The 17,948-nt window shown below is 44.2% G+C and overlaps 1 protein-coding gene across 1 annotated transcript; it reads right to left on the bottom strand.

The window, feature by feature from the left end:
- Positions 1-6,019: 6,019 nt before the first annotated feature.
- LOC142246145 (oncomodulin-like) lies at positions 6,020-15,934 on the bottom strand. The gene is made up of 5 exons (XM_075319170.1): positions 15,879-15,934; positions 15,330-15,391; positions 13,413-13,545; positions 12,982-13,091; positions 6,020-6,172 (listed from the first exon to the last, which is right to left on the bottom strand). The coding sequence occupies exons 2-5, from the start codon at positions 15,382-15,384 to the stop codon at positions 6,138-6,140; spliced, it is 333 nt and encodes a 110-aa protein (XP_075175285.1). The 5' UTR covers positions 15,385-15,391; positions 15,879-15,934; the 3' UTR covers positions 6,020-6,137.
- Between the last annotated feature and the right edge of the window lie 2,014 nt (positions 15,935-17,948).

The following is a 17,948-nucleotide window of genomic DNA, read 5'->3' as shown; positions in this document are numbered from 1 at the left end:
TTGAGGTAATGTGCTCAGCATCATGTTCAGAGATTGCCTTTTCAATATAGCCATATAAATGCTGCCAGCATTGCTGCAGAGGTTCATGGAGTGGGGAGTCTGCATGTCAGTGCTCAGACCAAACGGCACACACTGCATCAAATTGATCGGCATGGCTGTCATCCCAGAAGGAAGTCTCTTCTAAATATGATGCCCAGGAAAGGAGGAGGGGAGGGAAACATATCTAGCACCATGTCTTTAAAAAAACTTCAAATTTATTAATTCCAAGTAAAAAAAAATGTCTTATATGGACTAAAACAATCTCTCTATATGCCTTATAGCGCCTTACATGTTTCAGACAAAAACTCCTTAATCATAGGCAAATACCTAGGTGCCTAGATTTGACCCAGGTGGAATCTAGACACAGAGACTGGTGAGCTGGATATATTGTATTTTTGTTATTGATGCTCATGAAAGTCTGCACCATGTTCTGTGGTCTGATGAGACCAAGAGAAACCTATTTGGTTTAGATCATGTTAAGCTTGTGTGGCAGCAACCAGAAGAGGAACACAAAGACAAGTGTGTCCTGCCTACAGTCAAGCATGTTGGTGGGAGTGTCATGGTTTGGGGCTGGATGAGTGCTGCCGGCTGTGGGGAGCTACAGTTCATTGAGGGAACCATAACTGCCAAGATGTATTGTGACATGATGAAGCAGAGCATGATCTTCTTCCTTCAGAAACTGGACTGCAGTAGTTGTAGTTTCACAAAAGCTGGAGTGTGACAGGTTACTAATCATTGGTCTAGTTCAGAAGTTTTGTAACTAATAAGAAGAGTCTTTACGGATTTACAATGTACATATCATCAAGGATGTATAAGTTGGTTTTAGAAAAGGAATAAGATCTCTTTGTCACCTGCTTTGCATCAAAAGGACTTTACAGGCAAGCACATTGCTGCTTGTGAGATTGCCCCTAAATCTACCATTTATGAAATCATAAAGAACTTTTAAAAAGAGAGGTTTAATTGCAGTGAAAAAGTCTTCAGGGTGCCCAAAGAAAGTCCAGTATTTGTCAGGACCATCTCCTAAATAGGATTCACTTATGGGATCAGATCCACACCACTGAAGAGATTGCTCACAAATGGCAGCAGGTAAGTGTAAAGGCATCAACATGCAGTGTGTAGTAAAGGCTTTTGGAGGATAGCCTGATGTCTGGAAGGGATGCACAGAGGACACTTCTTTCCAAGAAAAACATCAAGGGCAGACCAACATTCTTTAGGAAGTACAGGGGGCAAAGTTATTTTTCCTGATGAAGGTCCCTTCAGACTATTTGGGCCCTCTTTAAGAATGATTATCTAGAGAAGGATTAATGAGCTTAATGAGCTCTACAATGAGTCCTGTGTCATGTCAACAGTAAAGCATCCTGTAACCATTCATGTGTGGGGGCTTTTCATCCAAAGGAATGTGGAATATGGAATATGAATGAACGTGAATATGGAATAGGATCTAAATATCCTTCAAGTGAAGCTTCTCCCAGCTATCTAGGAGCAATTTAGAGATGAACAGTGCATTTTCCAGCCTGAAAGAGAGCCAGGTCACAAGGCAAAAGAGACAAATGGTGCAGTGAACAAATATTGAAATTTTGGGGATATGTCCATGAAATTCCACAGACTTCATTCCATTTAGATTCTGTAGTTAATCCTTAAAAAGTGGGATTGAACAACAAAACATAGAGATTATGGAAAAACTCAATCAGAAGAGAAGAGAGGTCCAGTAGCAGAATGAGAATGGTTTCAATTAATACAAATATCCTTCTCCCACAATCCCATCCAAGATTTCTCCCGTGCCTCCCCCATACTCTGGAATGCTCTTCCACAACATATCAGACTCTTGCTTACTTTGGAAAGCTTCAAAGGGAACCTGAAGACCCACCTCTTCCGACAAGCCTACAACCTGCCGTAACCCTCAGTCTACTATACCGCTGCATAAACATCCCCATCCTCATCTACTGTATCCTCACCCATCCCTTATAGACTGTGAGCCCTCGTGGGCAGGGTCCACTCTCGTCCTGTAGACTGTGAGCCCTCACGGGCAGGGTCCTCTCTCCTCCTGTATAAGTCTGTTTTGCATTGTTCATGGTTATTGTACTTGTTTTTAATATATATACCACTTTTCACTTGTAAAGTGCCATGGAATAAATGGCACTACAATAATAATAATAATAATATTGAAATAGGATTGTTGTGAACCACATGCAGCAGGGACCTGTTGACAATTCACAATGTGTATGTGTGCAGTTAGTACGTCTCTTTAAATATGGTTAATCTGCCCTTTTAGTCAGTATAGAAAATTGGTGGGTTTTTTTTAATATTTGTTTCACGGTATGTCTATATGGATAAAATAAAATAGAAATTAATATTGATTTAAATCAAATCTAAATAGTGGGTTATTTTAGGGGATAAAATGTTTTTTATTAAAAAAAAACCCCAATAGATTGTAACATAATAACATTGTTTTCTCTTTGTTTCGCATTTTCTCAAAATTTCTATGGGATACTATTTACGTTTATACATTTCTATTGAGTTTCTCACTTGGTAGTCAGGGATGATGAGCAACTTGTGATTTTTCATGGGATAATGTGTAAGGAGGCATAAATAGATTTGGTTCAAGTGGTAAATGTAGAAGTCATACAGGACACAGTCATTATATTCTATAGCTTCCAAAGGATTGAGGACTCGCCCTAAGGACTAGTAGCAGGCTTCTTTGACAGGCTAGATTGAAGTCATACTAATCAATATATTATGATATATTTATATGCAAAAATATTTGTGATGTTTATTTAAACAAGTGCATAAAAATATAATTATTGTAAGTTTTTCATTTTTTTAGTAATTTTATAGAAATAAATAAAAATGTAACTTTTATATTCTCTCTCGAATACAGGGACATATAAATACAATGTATCTCTATGTAACGGTATAATCTGCCTGTGGGTTCAGAACCTGCACTGCGGCTTCAAGTATAGAACATGCTCCTATGGTAGGGACACGCTTAGGTGAAATGACAGCCTTTGGTTTAGCCTAACCCAAATCTAGTAGTAACAGTAGTGGACCATCTAATAGTGGACCATCTACCGTGTTTTTCCAAATATAAGACACTGTTTTATATTTTTTTTGCCCCCCAAAAAAGCACTAGGGCTTATTTTTGGAGGAGGTCTTATTCTTGGAGAAACACGGTTGGGGGTAAGTTTACCCCCCCAAAAAAGCAGACCCCCCAGCTTCCCAGGAGACTCATACTCACAAGATCAGGACTTCTGCGTGGCTCCCAGGTCCTCCCTGTGACCTCCGGTCAGTGCTGCACGCCGTCCTACCCTGCTGCTAGCTGACATACTGACACACACAGCAGATCACACACACACACACACACATACACACACACACACAGCAGATCGCAGGCACACACAGCCGATCACAGACACACACAGCCAATTGCAGAAACACAGCCGATCACACACACACAGCAGATCGCAGGCACACACAGCCGATCACAGATACACACAGCCGATCACAGATACACACAGCCGAACGCAGACTTACACAGCCGATCGCAGACACACACAGCCCATTCGCAGATACACACAGATCACACACACAGCAGATCACACACACACACACACACAGCAGATCGCAGGCACACACAGCCGATCGCAGACACACACAGCTGATCGCAGACACACACAGCTGATCGCAGACACACACAGCTGATTGCAGATACACACAGCAGATCAAACACACACAGCCGATCGCCGCGCACATGTGACGCCCTGGGCAAGCCAGGGGTCACAGGTCATCACACCACCACACCCTACACCCCAGTTAGGAACACCTAAGCTACCAAAATCCTTGTTGCCTTCCTCCAGGGGCTGATGTTCACACCAGGGGGTGGGCCAGGCGGTTGGCTCCGCCCACCGAGGAGTTCACAGCCCTGGAGGCGGGAAGAACCAGGCAGTTGAAGCCAGACTAGAGTCTGAGGAGGAGTTCAAGTTAGGGGAGTAAAGTAGAAGGAAATAGTAGTGGAGCTAACGAGGAAAGCTGAAGTGACAGAAAAGTGACAGTAGTAAAGCCTGAAGTTGGTCCGGGTGTGTGCCCCGGACTGTGACAGCAAGGTCAGCAGACGGCGGTGATAGTCCGCAGGGGTGACTGCTCGGAGGTTGCTGGAAGGACCGCGGACGGGTAGTGGCCCGGCGGTCTGGAGGAGTATACGAAGAACAGTCAGCACCAGGGCAGGGGCCTTTCGGATCCCGGCAAGGCTAGGAGTCGCCATAATTTGCCAAATCCGTCAGTGAAGGGGACGTCTGTCTCCAAACAACCAAGTCCCGATTGAAGGCAACAGTCCAACCGTAATGGAGAGACACCGCCACCGCCAGGGCACCAGTTTCTCAGGGCCAGTGCCTGCGGGCAAAGTAGGGCTCCTCCGGCCCATATCCAAGCCGGGGAGCGGGTTACCGGTGGGAACCCATCGCAACCATCATCAACTTAGGTGCAGGACAGAGGGACCATCACCGTCACCTACTGGGGAAAGCAAGTGCAGCCGTCCGTGGGAACCGTCTTTCCAGCCGTGTGTTTTACCGAAAACTGTGTCAACGTCTCAGGCTGAGTGAGTACTACAGTGCCGTAAGGCACAGTGCTGCCCCCGCGTCCCTGCGCCCACCAAGCCCTGCATCCCCCACCTCATCACTGGGCCCCGGGATCACCAACCCCTACCCACGGAGGGGCAACACGACAACTAGCTGCTCCATACCACCACTCCCGGGATCCCCATACAGAGCAGCGGTGGTGTCAACAAATCACCACAACCGTGGGTGGCGTCACGGACAATAACCAATCCCCACACCCAAAAACCCCCTTTCACTCACGGGCGAGGAGCGCCGCTAGAGTCCCCGGGATCCGGCCCATCGCTCGAGCCACCGAGCAGCAGCAGGCCGCAGCAGCCGGACCCGAGCAGTGGGAGAGCGCGGCGTCCCCTCCTCCGCCCACGACACACACATCACATCACATCCAGCGCTTACGGCCGCAGGGAATGAAGCAAGTCACGTCCTGTTCGTTGCAGGTCCTGTTCGTCGCGCTGCACCGCACTGCCTCTCAGGATTCTGCCGGCGAGAAGAGATCGGTGTCGCTGGATGAGGTGAGTGTGTATACGATCCGATGTGTGTGCGATCCGATGTGTGTGTGATTTGATGTTTGCGTGTGCAATCTGATTGTGTACGATCCGATGTTTGTGTGTGAGATCTGGTGTGTGTGTGTGTGTGTGTGTGTGTGAGAGCTGATGTGTGGGGGAGTGTGATCACTGCAGGTCCTGCCGCTCAGTGTCGGGTGAGTGTAATTGCCGGGTGCCGCTGTCTATAATGAAGTGTCCTGCAGTATCTGTATCTTTTTTAGCTGCATGGACACTTCATTATTGATCCGCGACTAGGGCTTATTTTCGGGGGAGGGCTTATATTTAAGCCTTGCTCCGAAAATGCTGAAAATCCCTGCTAGGGCTTATTTTTGGGGGAGGTCTTATTTTTGGAAAAACACGGTAGTAGTGGACCATCTAGTAGTTAGCTATCTAGTAGTTAACCATCTAGTAGTTAACCATCTAGTAGTGAACCATCTAGTAGCGGACCATCTAATACCGGACCACCTAGTAGCGGACCATCTAGTAGCGGACCATCTAGTAGCGGACCATCTAGTAGCGGACCATCTAGTAGCGGACTATCTAGTAGCGGACCATCTAGTAGCGGACCATCTAGTAGTTAACCATCTAGTAGCGGACTATCTAGTAGAGGACCACCTAGTAGCGGACCATCTAGTAGCGGACCATCTAGTAGCGGACCATCTAGTAGCGGACCATCTAGTAGTTAACCATCTAGTAGCGAACCATCTAGTAGCGGACTATCTAGTAGAGGACCACCTAGTAGCGGACCATCTAGTAGCGGACCATCTAGTAGTGAACGATCATTGGTGTTCAGAGACCAAACCACAACACATAATCACTCTGTCAATACTGTCACATGCTATGTATGACATTTTTTATTTTTTTCAGGCTGATAACAAATCCAGACATTTTTTATTACATTAAATGGAGAATGATAATGGCATTGATCTGGCGCAGAATTATTTGCTTATTTTGTCGCCGGCTTTACCATGTCTTGGAATTCTGCAAGAAAAATAATATAAATAGTAAATTAGTAATTGTTCACTTCCATAGAAAATCCACAACGTAGATAATGATAGGTCCTTATGTCTCTAAATTCATACTTATATATTTTTGTGAAAAGTTACTATAAAATCTAAAAGGGGTGCGATACCCGCACCTTCGCCGATCAGCAGTTGCCGGTGCCACCATCGCAGTTTCGGAGCTGCACAGCACAGTGTATATTGACTGCTGCCGGGTTTTGCACATCTGCCCACTATTCCCACATACAGAGAAGCAGGTGTCTGCACCAAAATATACAGTAGCTCTGATTACTGTTTTGTTTTTGCTGCATTATTTAACCTTTTTCACATTTTTTTGGCACAGAATTGATGCAAACTTTCTTTTGTATGCAATTTTAGGTGCAAAATTAAACACTGCACTTAAAAAGACAAGTGCATATTGTATAATACATGCATTTTTTTCAGGCTCCACGTACCATGAAAGCTTATTTTCACACTATTTTCACACTAGCCACTGGGGCTTCTTTAGACTTTAGCTTGCTATTGTTTCAAGAAACAACACATGTACAAAGCCACACTAGTCAGATTCCTTCCCTATCTTTTGTATTAAAACATCTACTGATCTATTGAGTGTGTTCAAAGTTCATTATGAAGCGAGGGGGGAAGTCAGCTGTGACGTGACATTGCCTAATATGAATGGTGGATACTCTGTATATGGCTTCTTTCACACGTACGTGTCTCCGGTACGTGTTTAGCAGTTTTCTCACGTACCGGAGACACGTACACACGTAGACCTATGTATTCCGATGGTTTTGGACACACGTAAGTATTTTTGCACGGAATGTGTGTCCGTTCCGTACTTACGTGTGTCCGTGTGTTTCTCACGCCGACATGTCCATTTTTCTCCGGCATCACGGGTGTCACACGGAACGCAAACGTGTCACACGTAATGCAAACAGACCGTGTGACACGCACCAAAGAAAAGACATGTGACTGTGAGAAAAAAAAAAAACTTTACTCACCTTCTCCAGCCCTACACTCTCTGTCGTTGCTGTCACTTGCTGCCGACTGCCGCTCATTATGCTCATTTAATATTCACTTCGGCCGGAAGCGGCAGCAGCGGGGAGTCGGCAGGACCGGAGACCGAAGATCAGCACCACGGACAGCGACGTCAGGGACAGGTGAGCAGAAAGTGTCCATTCTCCGTGTGTTATCACGGATAACACACGGAGAACACACGTGTGCCATACACACAGCTCACCAAGACAATACACATCTTTGACACGTCCGTGAAACACGTGCGTGATTTTCACGGACGTGTAAAAGAGGCCTATAGCGGTGTTACCAGTCACTGTAATCCTGTCTCTGATAATAAAGAGCCTGCTGAAAACTGATCTTGAAAGAACAGGAAGTGTGAGTCTGAAAAAAGCCCCAATGGCAAGTGAGAGAATTGCTAAATTATTAATATATATATATATATATATATACACATATATATATATATATATATATATATATATATATATATATATATATAAAAACCTCTCGATGTGAAAAATAACATTGCCTTTTTTTTTTCTTTTTTTTAAATACAAGCAATACAAAAACCTGATTTAAATAAAAGGTTATTTTCTCATGATTGCTTCCCTTTAAAGGGACCCTGTCATGTGGAAAATGCTATTAACCTGCATATATGGGGTTAATCTGCAGGTGAATTATTAAGTATTCTGAACTGGCTGACTCTGCCACATTAAACTCCGCTGCGAGAATGAAATTAACTTTAATCCTCTCGGCAGCATTTTGGTTTCAGTCATGGAGGCGGTGCCGGCGCAGGTTCAGTCACCGCTCTGTGTATGGAGAGTGGCAGCTGCAACTGCACCCCCCGCACTAACGGACAATCGCTCAGCATTAGGCCCTTCTATCAGTCATTGTGGCAGTGGCTCCGGCCGCCCCTCTCCATTCAGTGTGGAGACTAAACCCGCGTCTGTGCAGCCTTCATGACTGAAACTGGAACGCTGCCGGGAGGATTAAAGTTAATTTCCTACTGGAAGTTTTGTTTAATATGCAGGTGATGGGCAGAATTAGAATGCTATTAACCTGTAGATTAAACCCATATATAGCATTTTTCCACGTGATGGGTTCATTTTAAAGGGAATCTGTCAGAATAATCCACCTACACAAACTACCGTGTTTCCCCGAAAGTAAGACAGTGTCTTACATTCTTTTTACCCCCAAACGTGCCACTATGTCTTACTTTCGGGGTATGTCTTATATTGGAAAAAATCCCACAGCAATCGCAGCAAGTCTCCATGCAATGTACCGTATGGGGACTTGCCGCGATTGCGCCCTAAGTGTACCGCAAGTTAAGGAAACTTAACCACCAGCGGCTGCACATGAGGGCACTGAGGCTGCGTGATTTTGTATGTTGTCCATGGTCCTGATGGACCACGGACAACATTACTGCAACATTTCAACATTTCTCGGTAGCCGAGCGTTCAGCTGAGCGCCAGACCGCTGGCATGTGTCAGCTCTCAGCTGAGCGCTAAGCCGCCGGCATGTCAGGGCGCTCAGCTGAGCGCTTTGCCGCCGGCATGTCAGGGCTCTCAGCTGAGAGCTGTCACATGCCGGCGGCATGTCAGGGCGCTCAGCTGAGCGCTCGGCCGCCGGCATGTTAGGGCGCTCAGCTGAGCGCTTTGCCGCTGGCATGTCAGGGCTCTCAGCTGAGAGCTGTCACATGCCGGCGGCATGTCAGGGCGCTCAGCTGAGCGCTCGGCCGCCGGCATGTTAGGGCGCTCAGCTGAGCGCTTTGCCGCCGGCATGTCAGGGCTCTCAGCTGAGAGCTGTCAGATGCCGGCGGCATGTCAGGGCGCTCAGCTGAGCGCTCGGCCGCCGGCATGTTAGGGCGCTCAGCTGAGCGCTTTGCCGCCGGCAAGTCAGGGCGCTCAGCTGAGAGCTGTCACATGCCGGCGGCATGTCAGGGCTCTCAGCTGAGCGCTCGGCCGCTATAACTGTACTGTAAAGAAGAAAAAAAAAAATAAATACATTTTTACTACGTCTTACTTTCGGGGTACGTCTTACATTAGCCGACCCCCCCAAAACCCCCACTACGTCTTACTATCGGGGGTGTCTTACTATCGGGGAAACACGGTATATATAGGGTTATATTACTCTCTCTAAAAGTGTATCTAATACTATACTCATATTATTATTAAATAGGGCTTAAGGAGACCTTTCAAGATCAATAACTTTTATTGCTTTACGTTAACCTGCTATCTTGTTGTAAGCTCCCTACACGTCAGTTTGACTTAAGGCCCCGTCACACTAAGCAACATCGCTAGCAACATCGCTGCTAACGAACAACTTTTGTGACGTTGCTAGCGATGTTGCTGTGTGTGACCTCCAGCAACTACCTGGCCCCTGCTGTGAGGTCGTTGGTTGTTGCTGAATGTCCTGGGCCATTTTTTAGTTGTTGCTGTCCCGCTGTGAAGCACAGATCGCTATGTGTGACAGCGAGACAGCATCAACTAAATGTGCAGGCAGCAGGAGCCGGCTTCTGCGGAGGCTGGTAACCAATGTAAACATCGGGTAACCAAGAAGCCCTGTCCTTGGTTACCCGATATTTACCTTTGTTACCAGCCTCCGCCGCTCTCACTGTCAGTGCCGGCTCCTGCTCTGTGCACATGTAGCTGCAGCACACATCGGGTAATTAACCCAATGTGTGCTGTAACTAGGAGAGCAGGGAGCCAGCGCTAAGTATTGTGCGCTGCTCCCTGCTCTGTGCACATGTAGCTGCAGCACACATCGGGTAATTAACCCGATGTGTGCTGTAACTAGGAGAGCAGGGAGCCAGCGCTCAGTGTGCGCGGCTCCCTGCTCTGTGCACATGTAGCTGCAGCACACATCGGGTAATTAACCCGATGTGTGCTGTAACTAGGAGAGCAAGGAGCCAGCGCTAAGCATTGTGCGCTGCTCCCTGCTCTGTGCACATGTAGCTGCAGCACACATCGGGTAATTAACCCGATGTGTGCTGTAACTAGGAGAGCAAGGAGCCAGCGCTCAGTGTGCGCTGCTCCCTGCTCTCTGCACGTGTAGCTGCGTGCACTGGTAACCAAGGTAAATATCGGGTTGGTTACCCGATATTTACCTTAGTTACCAAGCGCAGCATCTTCCACGCGGCGCTGGGGGCTTGTCACTGGTTGCTGGTGAGCTCACCAGCAAATCGTGTAGCGACGCTCCAGCGATCCCTGCCAGGTCAGGTTGCTGGTGGGATCGCTGGAGCGTCGCAGTGTGACATCTCACCAGCAACCTCCTAGCAACTTACCAGCGATCCCTATCAGGTTTGATCGTTGTTGGGATCGCTGGTAAGTTGTTTAGTGTGACTGGGCCTTTAGTAACTAGTCAAGCATATATAAATACAAACTGCATATTTACTGCTCCCCAGTCTCGTCTCCCAGGGCTGGCATCAGTGATAGCAAATCTGAACTGAATTTGCACTACTGCCCCCACCCATCCTCCCACCCACCTCTCAGCAGTGATAGTGAATGCACTGGGAGGTGGGTGTGCTGAGCAGTGAATATACCAATTGTATTTACAGTACATATACCTGACAAGGGTGCATTGATTTTTCCAGAGCTTACAGCAAGATAAGAGGATGTGGTAGAACAATAAAAGTTACTGATCCTGAAAGGTCTCCTTAAGCCCTATTTAAAGACAATAAGTATTGTAGTACAAAATCACCTGACAGATTCCCTTTACAATGTCACCATATATATAGTTTGAATGGCTGGATCATTCTGACAGATTCCGCTTAAATGGAACCTGTTACCTGGAAAAAAGCTATAGGCTATGTGCGCACAGTGCGTTTTTCGCGGCGTTTTTGCGCGTTTTTCAGGTGCGTTTTTGGCCTTAAGGCTATGTCCGCACGTTGCTTTTTACCTGCTTTTTACCTGCTTTTTTGCTGCTTTTTCAACTGCAGAGTTTAATGCCAAAATAGTTGTGTTCTGCTTTTCAAGCAAAGTCTATGGGAATTTGGGTTTCTTGTCCGCACTATGCAGTTCAAACTGCAGCCTTTTTGTTGCAGAACTTTGGTCAAAAACTCAGCTTTGCAGTGCAAAACCCAAATGGCAAAAACAATTGACATGTCAGTTGTTTTTGCCATTTGGGTTTTGCACTGCAAAGCTGAGTTTTTGACCAAAGTTCTGCAACAAAAAGGCTGCAGTTTGAACTGCATAGTGCGGACAAGAAACCCAGATTCCCATAGACTTTGCTTGAAAAGCAGAACACAACCATTTTGGCATTAAACGCTGCAGTTGAAAAAGCAGCAAAAAAGCAGGTAAAAAGCAGGTAAAAAGCAACGTGCGGACATAGCCTTAAACTGCAGGACTTTGCTTCCCCAGCAAAGTCTATGAGTTTTCATTTTTGCTGTCCGCACACATCTGTTTTTTTTACCTGCGTTTTTGAGTTAAAAAAAAAAAATGGACATGTCAGTTCTTTCCTGCGTTTTTCTGCGTTTTCTGCCCATGCAATGCATTTGAAAAACGCAGCAAAACGCAGAGATCAAAAACGCAGCAAAACGCAGCCAAAAACGCACCAAATCGCGGTAAAAACGCATGCGTTTTTTGATGCGTTTTTTTCGACGCAGGTGCGTTTTTTTGCGTTTTTAGCGGCCAAAAACGCACAAAAACGCAGCGTCAAAAAGACGCAGTGTGCGAACCTAGCCATATACTGGGTTAATCTGCAGGTTAATAGCATTTTAATTCTACCCACCACCTGCACATTAATCCCTGCTGCCAGGAGGAAATGAACTTTCCTTTAGCACTATTTAAAGATAACATTAGTATTGTACTACAAAATCACCTGACAGATTCCCTTTAAAGATACTATTAACCTCAAACTTTACTGATTCAGTCTGTTGCTCTAGCATTGTTTTAATCCATATGCAAATGATGTAGGTGTGATCAGAGCACTTTTCAAGCCTCTGACTCCAGGCTCTATTTTGCGCTCAGCCCCACCTTCCTCTAATTTAGGGGTACTTTGCACGTTGCGACATCGCTACTGTGATATCGTCGGGGTCAAATCGAAAGTGACACACATCCGGCGCCAGTAACGATGTCGCAACGTGTAAAGCCTAGATGCGCCGATAAACGATCGCAAAAGCGTCGTAAATCGGCGATCTGTGTAGCGTCGGCCATTTCCATAATGTCGGGTCGACCGCAGGTACGATGTTGTTCCTCGTTCCTGCGGCAGCACACATCGCTGTGTGTGAAGGCGCAGGAGCGAGGAACTTCTCCTTACCTGCCTCCACCGGCTATGCGGAAGGAAGGAGGTGGTTGGGATGTTTACGTCCCGCTCATCTCCGCCCCTCCGCTTCTATTGGCCGCCTGCCGTGTGATGTCGGTGTGACGCCGCACGACCCGCCCCCTTAGGAAGGAGGTGGGTCGCCGGCCAGAGCGACGTTGCAGGGCAGGTAAGTGCATGTGAAGCTGCCGCAGCGCCGGGAGCGGGGACTATCGCGCTCGGCATCGCTAGCATCGTCGCAGCGCTCAAAGTACTCCTCAGATGATAGATGTCACAGTGGAAGGTGGGGCTGAGCGAGGAATAGAGGCTGGAGGCAGATGCTCGGGAAGTGCTCTGATCACACCTAGAGCACTCAATTAAAACAGTGATTTTTCAATCAGAGAGCAACAAGAAGGAAGATGTGAATGACATTATCTTTCAAAGAATAAAATGACAATATAAACATTTTTTTGTTATTTGTATTTTGACACAACTATCCTTCTACTAAATAATAAACCTTATTACTCTGCTTACCACATGCTCCAATTTTCCCATCGTTATCTGGGTCACCTTCAGCAAAGAAATTGCATATTTCCTCTTCTGTTAAAGATCTTGCACATGGACTGAATTTTTGAAGGAAACCACTACGAAAAATCAAAAATACTTTACTTTTTTTTTGGCCAACTTAGCATATTTGTATATAGTTTATAATTATTTTTTTTGAATTTTTATGGATAATGTATGTAAAATGTTCTCAAAATGTCCATAAATCTTCAGCTATCTTCATGGTTTACTTGCAGAAGATAAAAGTCCATCCTGATCGCCTGAGCACTGTATACAACAACCCATATATTGTGTGACTGTATGATATGTCTCTGCTTTCCTGAGATAGGAAAATGTGATATTTTGTATACAATTGTTTACGTGACATAAAAATGACAAAAAAAGAAAAATTAAGCTCTTACGCAACATCATCTCTGTCCAGACTTCCATCCCCATTTGTATCCAACATCTGAAAGACTTCTTTGACTTGTGGAGTTGTCAGGTTACTTATTTTAGAAGTTTGGAAAAACTTTGCTGCTTTAAAAGTTCCAGGTTCTAAAACCAGAAATAAACAATAGAAATAATTTTGTACTTTATTCTTATGATTCTAAAATGTAGGACACATCAGGAATGCATTTAAAGGTGTTTTCCAAAAAAGAGCTTTAAATCAGCAATGAAGCCAAAAATAAGTGTCCTTATCTCTAGTTTCCATCCTTATGGTGTATAAATAAATCAGCTTTCTATAGAATGTGAGCAATATTTAGGTTCATCCATATTCAGGGGTCTTCTTGGATTTCTGCCTCCACAGCACATACATCAGCTGGTCATCACATTAGGGGGAGTAGCTACCGTAGATATATAGAATAGATAAGATATAGAAGGATAGATAAATAGATAAATAAATAGACATCAAAAAGATGATTAATAAAGATCTATCTATCTATCTATCTATCTATTAATCATCTTTCTGATGTCTATTTATCTACTATCAATCTATTTTTGTCTATTTGTCTATCTATATCATTCATCTATATTATCCTTATTTACCTAATATCAATATTATATCAATATCTTTTTATCTACCATATTCATCTTTCACCTATCTAATATTTGTCTATCTGATATCTATCTATTTATCTAATAATTACGGTATTTATTTCTATCTATTAATCTGCCATCATTATTATTACTATCATGTAGTATCTACAGTATCTATATTGTTAATTTATCTTATATTTATTTAATAATATCAATATATTTTTATCTATCTATTTTTCTATCTATCCATTTTCTATCTATCTATCAAATACTGCAAATTATTGCTTATTGTCCTATGTGGCGATGTGTCAGTTCATAGTGTCATTAAAGTCCTATAAGTCACACTATTTTGTGAATCTCTGCTTACATTTTTTGTATCTATCGATCTATCATATATTTTTTCTCAAAAAATAAGTTTTCCCGCACTATAAGAGGACCAACCACCAGGATTTTCATATATAAACTAAAGTCAGTGCCATACTGGGGCTATCATGCTGATGCTATATATACATACCTTTTAGTTGTGAGATCTGATGTATAGTTTCTGAAATACAGGCAAGTAAAGTTTGTGAAATGCACTGTTATTTGAATGAAAGCAGCTACAGAATATGTAATAGGTGGGTTGGGTCTTGCTAGTTAGTCCCACCCCTGCCTGCTGCCTGTCCTTCCTCCCTCCCTCCTTCCTCCCCCGATAATAACAGAGACAGGGGGAGGAAGGACAGGCAGGCAGAAAGGGGTGAGAATAACTAGCAAACTCCAACCCACCTATTAGATATTCTGTAGCTGCTATCAATCAAATAACAGTGCATTTCACAAACTTTACTTGCCTGTATTTCAAAAATGATACATCCGATTTCACAACTAAAGGTATGTATAGAATCGGCATGATAGCGCCAGTATAGCACTGGCTTTAGTTTATATAGGAAAATCCTGGTAGTTGGTCCTCTTTAAACCACCTTCATATTATTATGCCTCTGAGATTATTGTTACCCTGATAACCCAGTGACTCCTCCTGCGGCACCCGGCGCATGCACAGTGTGGATAAATCAGCGAGCAGTGCTCATTATGAGTTTGCATGCGCAGTGAATTGATGTGCATTGTCTTTTTTTCATATGTATATATGGCTGATGCTGATATCGATCTATCTACTAGTAATGTAAATACTAACATCGTTTTTATAGAACAATTCTTCAGAAATCACAGGGTCAATGTAATGATAATAAAAAGTGATAATGAGCTAAAATAATATTTGTTTGCTTTTTATACAGTATATTGCAAATAATTCAGAAAGCACTTTTTACCTTTGCACTCGTTGAGAGCGGCTTGGACTTGAGAGTCACTTAGCATGGAAGACATCTTGATTCTATGAATAGATGAATATACATGAAGAATCAGACATGAGCACATGACATGGGGTTTAATACAAGTATAGAGGCACTTTTACTATGATATCTATACATAAGAAACAGGCTTAAAAGAGGAGAAATCCTGACAGTGAGATATTAATAAAGATGAAATGACACATATTATGTACAGTTTGATAGAATAAGAGAGAAAACAGGGCTCAGATGCTACTTTAGATTCAAGACTCAGAGGGAAGGCTAAGGGGTTCACATCATGGCCTTAATTTATTTTATAGCATATTAATGTTATATCCTGCCCTGGCTGAATGTATGCAACAAATTCTGTCCAAGTAATGACCAATGTCAACTTTCACATAAACGTGAAACAACAAAAATAACAAAAATGCAAACTTCAAACTTAAGAACTAGATTTTTTAGATTTCCTGTAGTAACATATTGCAGATGATTGCAGTCTACCAGGCTTACTATAAATTTTGGAGTACTTACTTGTTACTTGTGTTTTCAGTGTAGTAAATATTCCATGATTTCAGTATAACATGTAGCTCAATATATAGCACACATAGGGAGGGACAAAGCCTCTTACTCCCTAATTTCACAATAAAAAGGTAATAAAGTTCTAATTACCAGTTGGATAAAAGTTTATAATCCTGATTGCATCATGTCTGATTGCAATTTTTACTGCGACAATACAGTAATAATTATTCAATGTTGACAAACTTATGTTTTAGTAACTGGTAACCTTAATTAATTTGGGAAGATAATTTTGCCACCCAATACAGACAATGTCCAGTCTATCCTCAGACACCTTGCTCATGAGAAGTGCAGGATCTTCATAGATGTGCCATATTTTCCTATTTTTTTACACCAGTAAAATTAAAAATAAAAAAAGAAAAACATAAGAAAAAAACATTGATATTGTACATCATGTCCACAGAATCTGGTACATCTACTGTATGTTTCCTGTATACAGCCCATTTTTAATCTTCCCTTTGAGGTTAGGATATTTGATAATCATGGATTTTGTGATTTAGTTTGTCTATTTTACTTACTTATATAGTCCTATTAACTCCACAGCACCTTAACACTAGAAGTCCCAGAAATTTCGAGCTCCCCCTGAAGTCCCGAAAGAGGGTCAAATGACCCTTAGGCGGGCTTTGCACATTGCGACATCGCAAGCCGATGTTGCGATGTCGCACGCTAAAGTCCCCGCCCCCGTCGCAGCAGCGATATCCTTGTGATAGCTGCCGTAGCGAACATTATCGCTACGGCAGCTTCACATGGACTCACCTGTCCTGCGACCGTCGCTCTGGCCGGCGACCCGCCTCCTTATTAAGGGGGCGGGTCGTGCGGCGTCACTGCGACATCACACGGCAGGCGGCCAATAGGAGCGGAGGGGCGGAGATGAGCGGGATGTAAACATCCCGCCCACCTCCTTCCTTCCGCATATCCTACAGAAGCTGCGGTGACGCCGGTAGGAGATGTTCCTCGCTCCTGCGACTTCACACACAGCGATGTGTGCTGCCGTAGGAGCGAGGAACAACATCGGACCATCGCGTCAGCGTAATTATGGATTACGCCGACGCTGCACCGATGATACGATTACGACGCTTTTGCGCTCGTTAATCGTATCATCGAGCCTTTACACACTACGATGTCGCATGCGATGCCGGAAGTACCTCATTTTCAATTTGACCCCACCGACATCGCACCTGCGATGTCGTAGTGTGCAAAGCCCGCCTTAGTCCAAACTGACAACTCTGATGGCTCCAATTAGCAACCTTTCATTTGTAAATGTGGCCATTGCATGAGGAATCTTCAGCGGGCAATGGCCACATTTACAAATGAAATGTGGCCAGGATGTTAGCTACAATTCTTCAGGTCATTCAACCCGTCTCTGGGTTCCAAAGGTAGAAATGTTAAATGACCCTTCTCTGGGACTTCTAGTGGTAAAGACATTATCATCATTGTCCGCATTGGGGCTCACAATCTAAATCTCCTATCAGTGTGTTATTAGATTAGAGTGTGGGAGGAAACCGGAGAAACTGGAGGAAACCCACGCAAACACAGGGAGAACATGCAAACTCCTTTAGGCCTAAAACACACTTCCGCAATAAAAACGTACGTGTCTCACGGTCCGTTTTTTGGGTCAATGTTCCGTTTTTTAGGGGCGTTTCTCCGGTACGTATGGCATCCGTGTGATGGCGTATGCGAGCCGTGTGTGCGTGTGGAATGTCCGTATTGACATAAAATACGTACGTGTGCAGTCCGTGTGCTGTCCGTTTTTAAAGGCCCACATTCTTACCCAATTAACGATTTTAATCATTCATCATGAGATCCTGGTGTTGTTGTTTGCTTTCAATTGACCTGATAGATTGGACACAAGTGTTTCAGATTTAGTGATGAAAAACGGACACGGACGATACGTGCTGAACATGCACATACTCTGTGTGCAGTCTGTGCAGGCACGGACCCATAGACTAAAGCGGGTCCGTGCCTGCGTGCTGCCGACCAAAAACGGACATGTCGTCCATGTAGAAAAGCGCACACACGTACTTA

Source organism: Anomaloglossus baeobatrachus, chromosome 7 (assembly GCF_048569485.1).
Source record: "Anomaloglossus baeobatrachus isolate aAnoBae1 chromosome 7, aAnoBae1.hap1, whole genome shotgun sequence".
NCBI lineage: Eukaryota > Metazoa > Chordata > Amphibia > Anura > Aromobatidae > Anomaloglossus > Anomaloglossus baeobatrachus.
The sequence above is the reverse complement of the archived record's forward strand: the minus strand, read 5'-3'. Positions and strand labels throughout refer to the sequence as shown.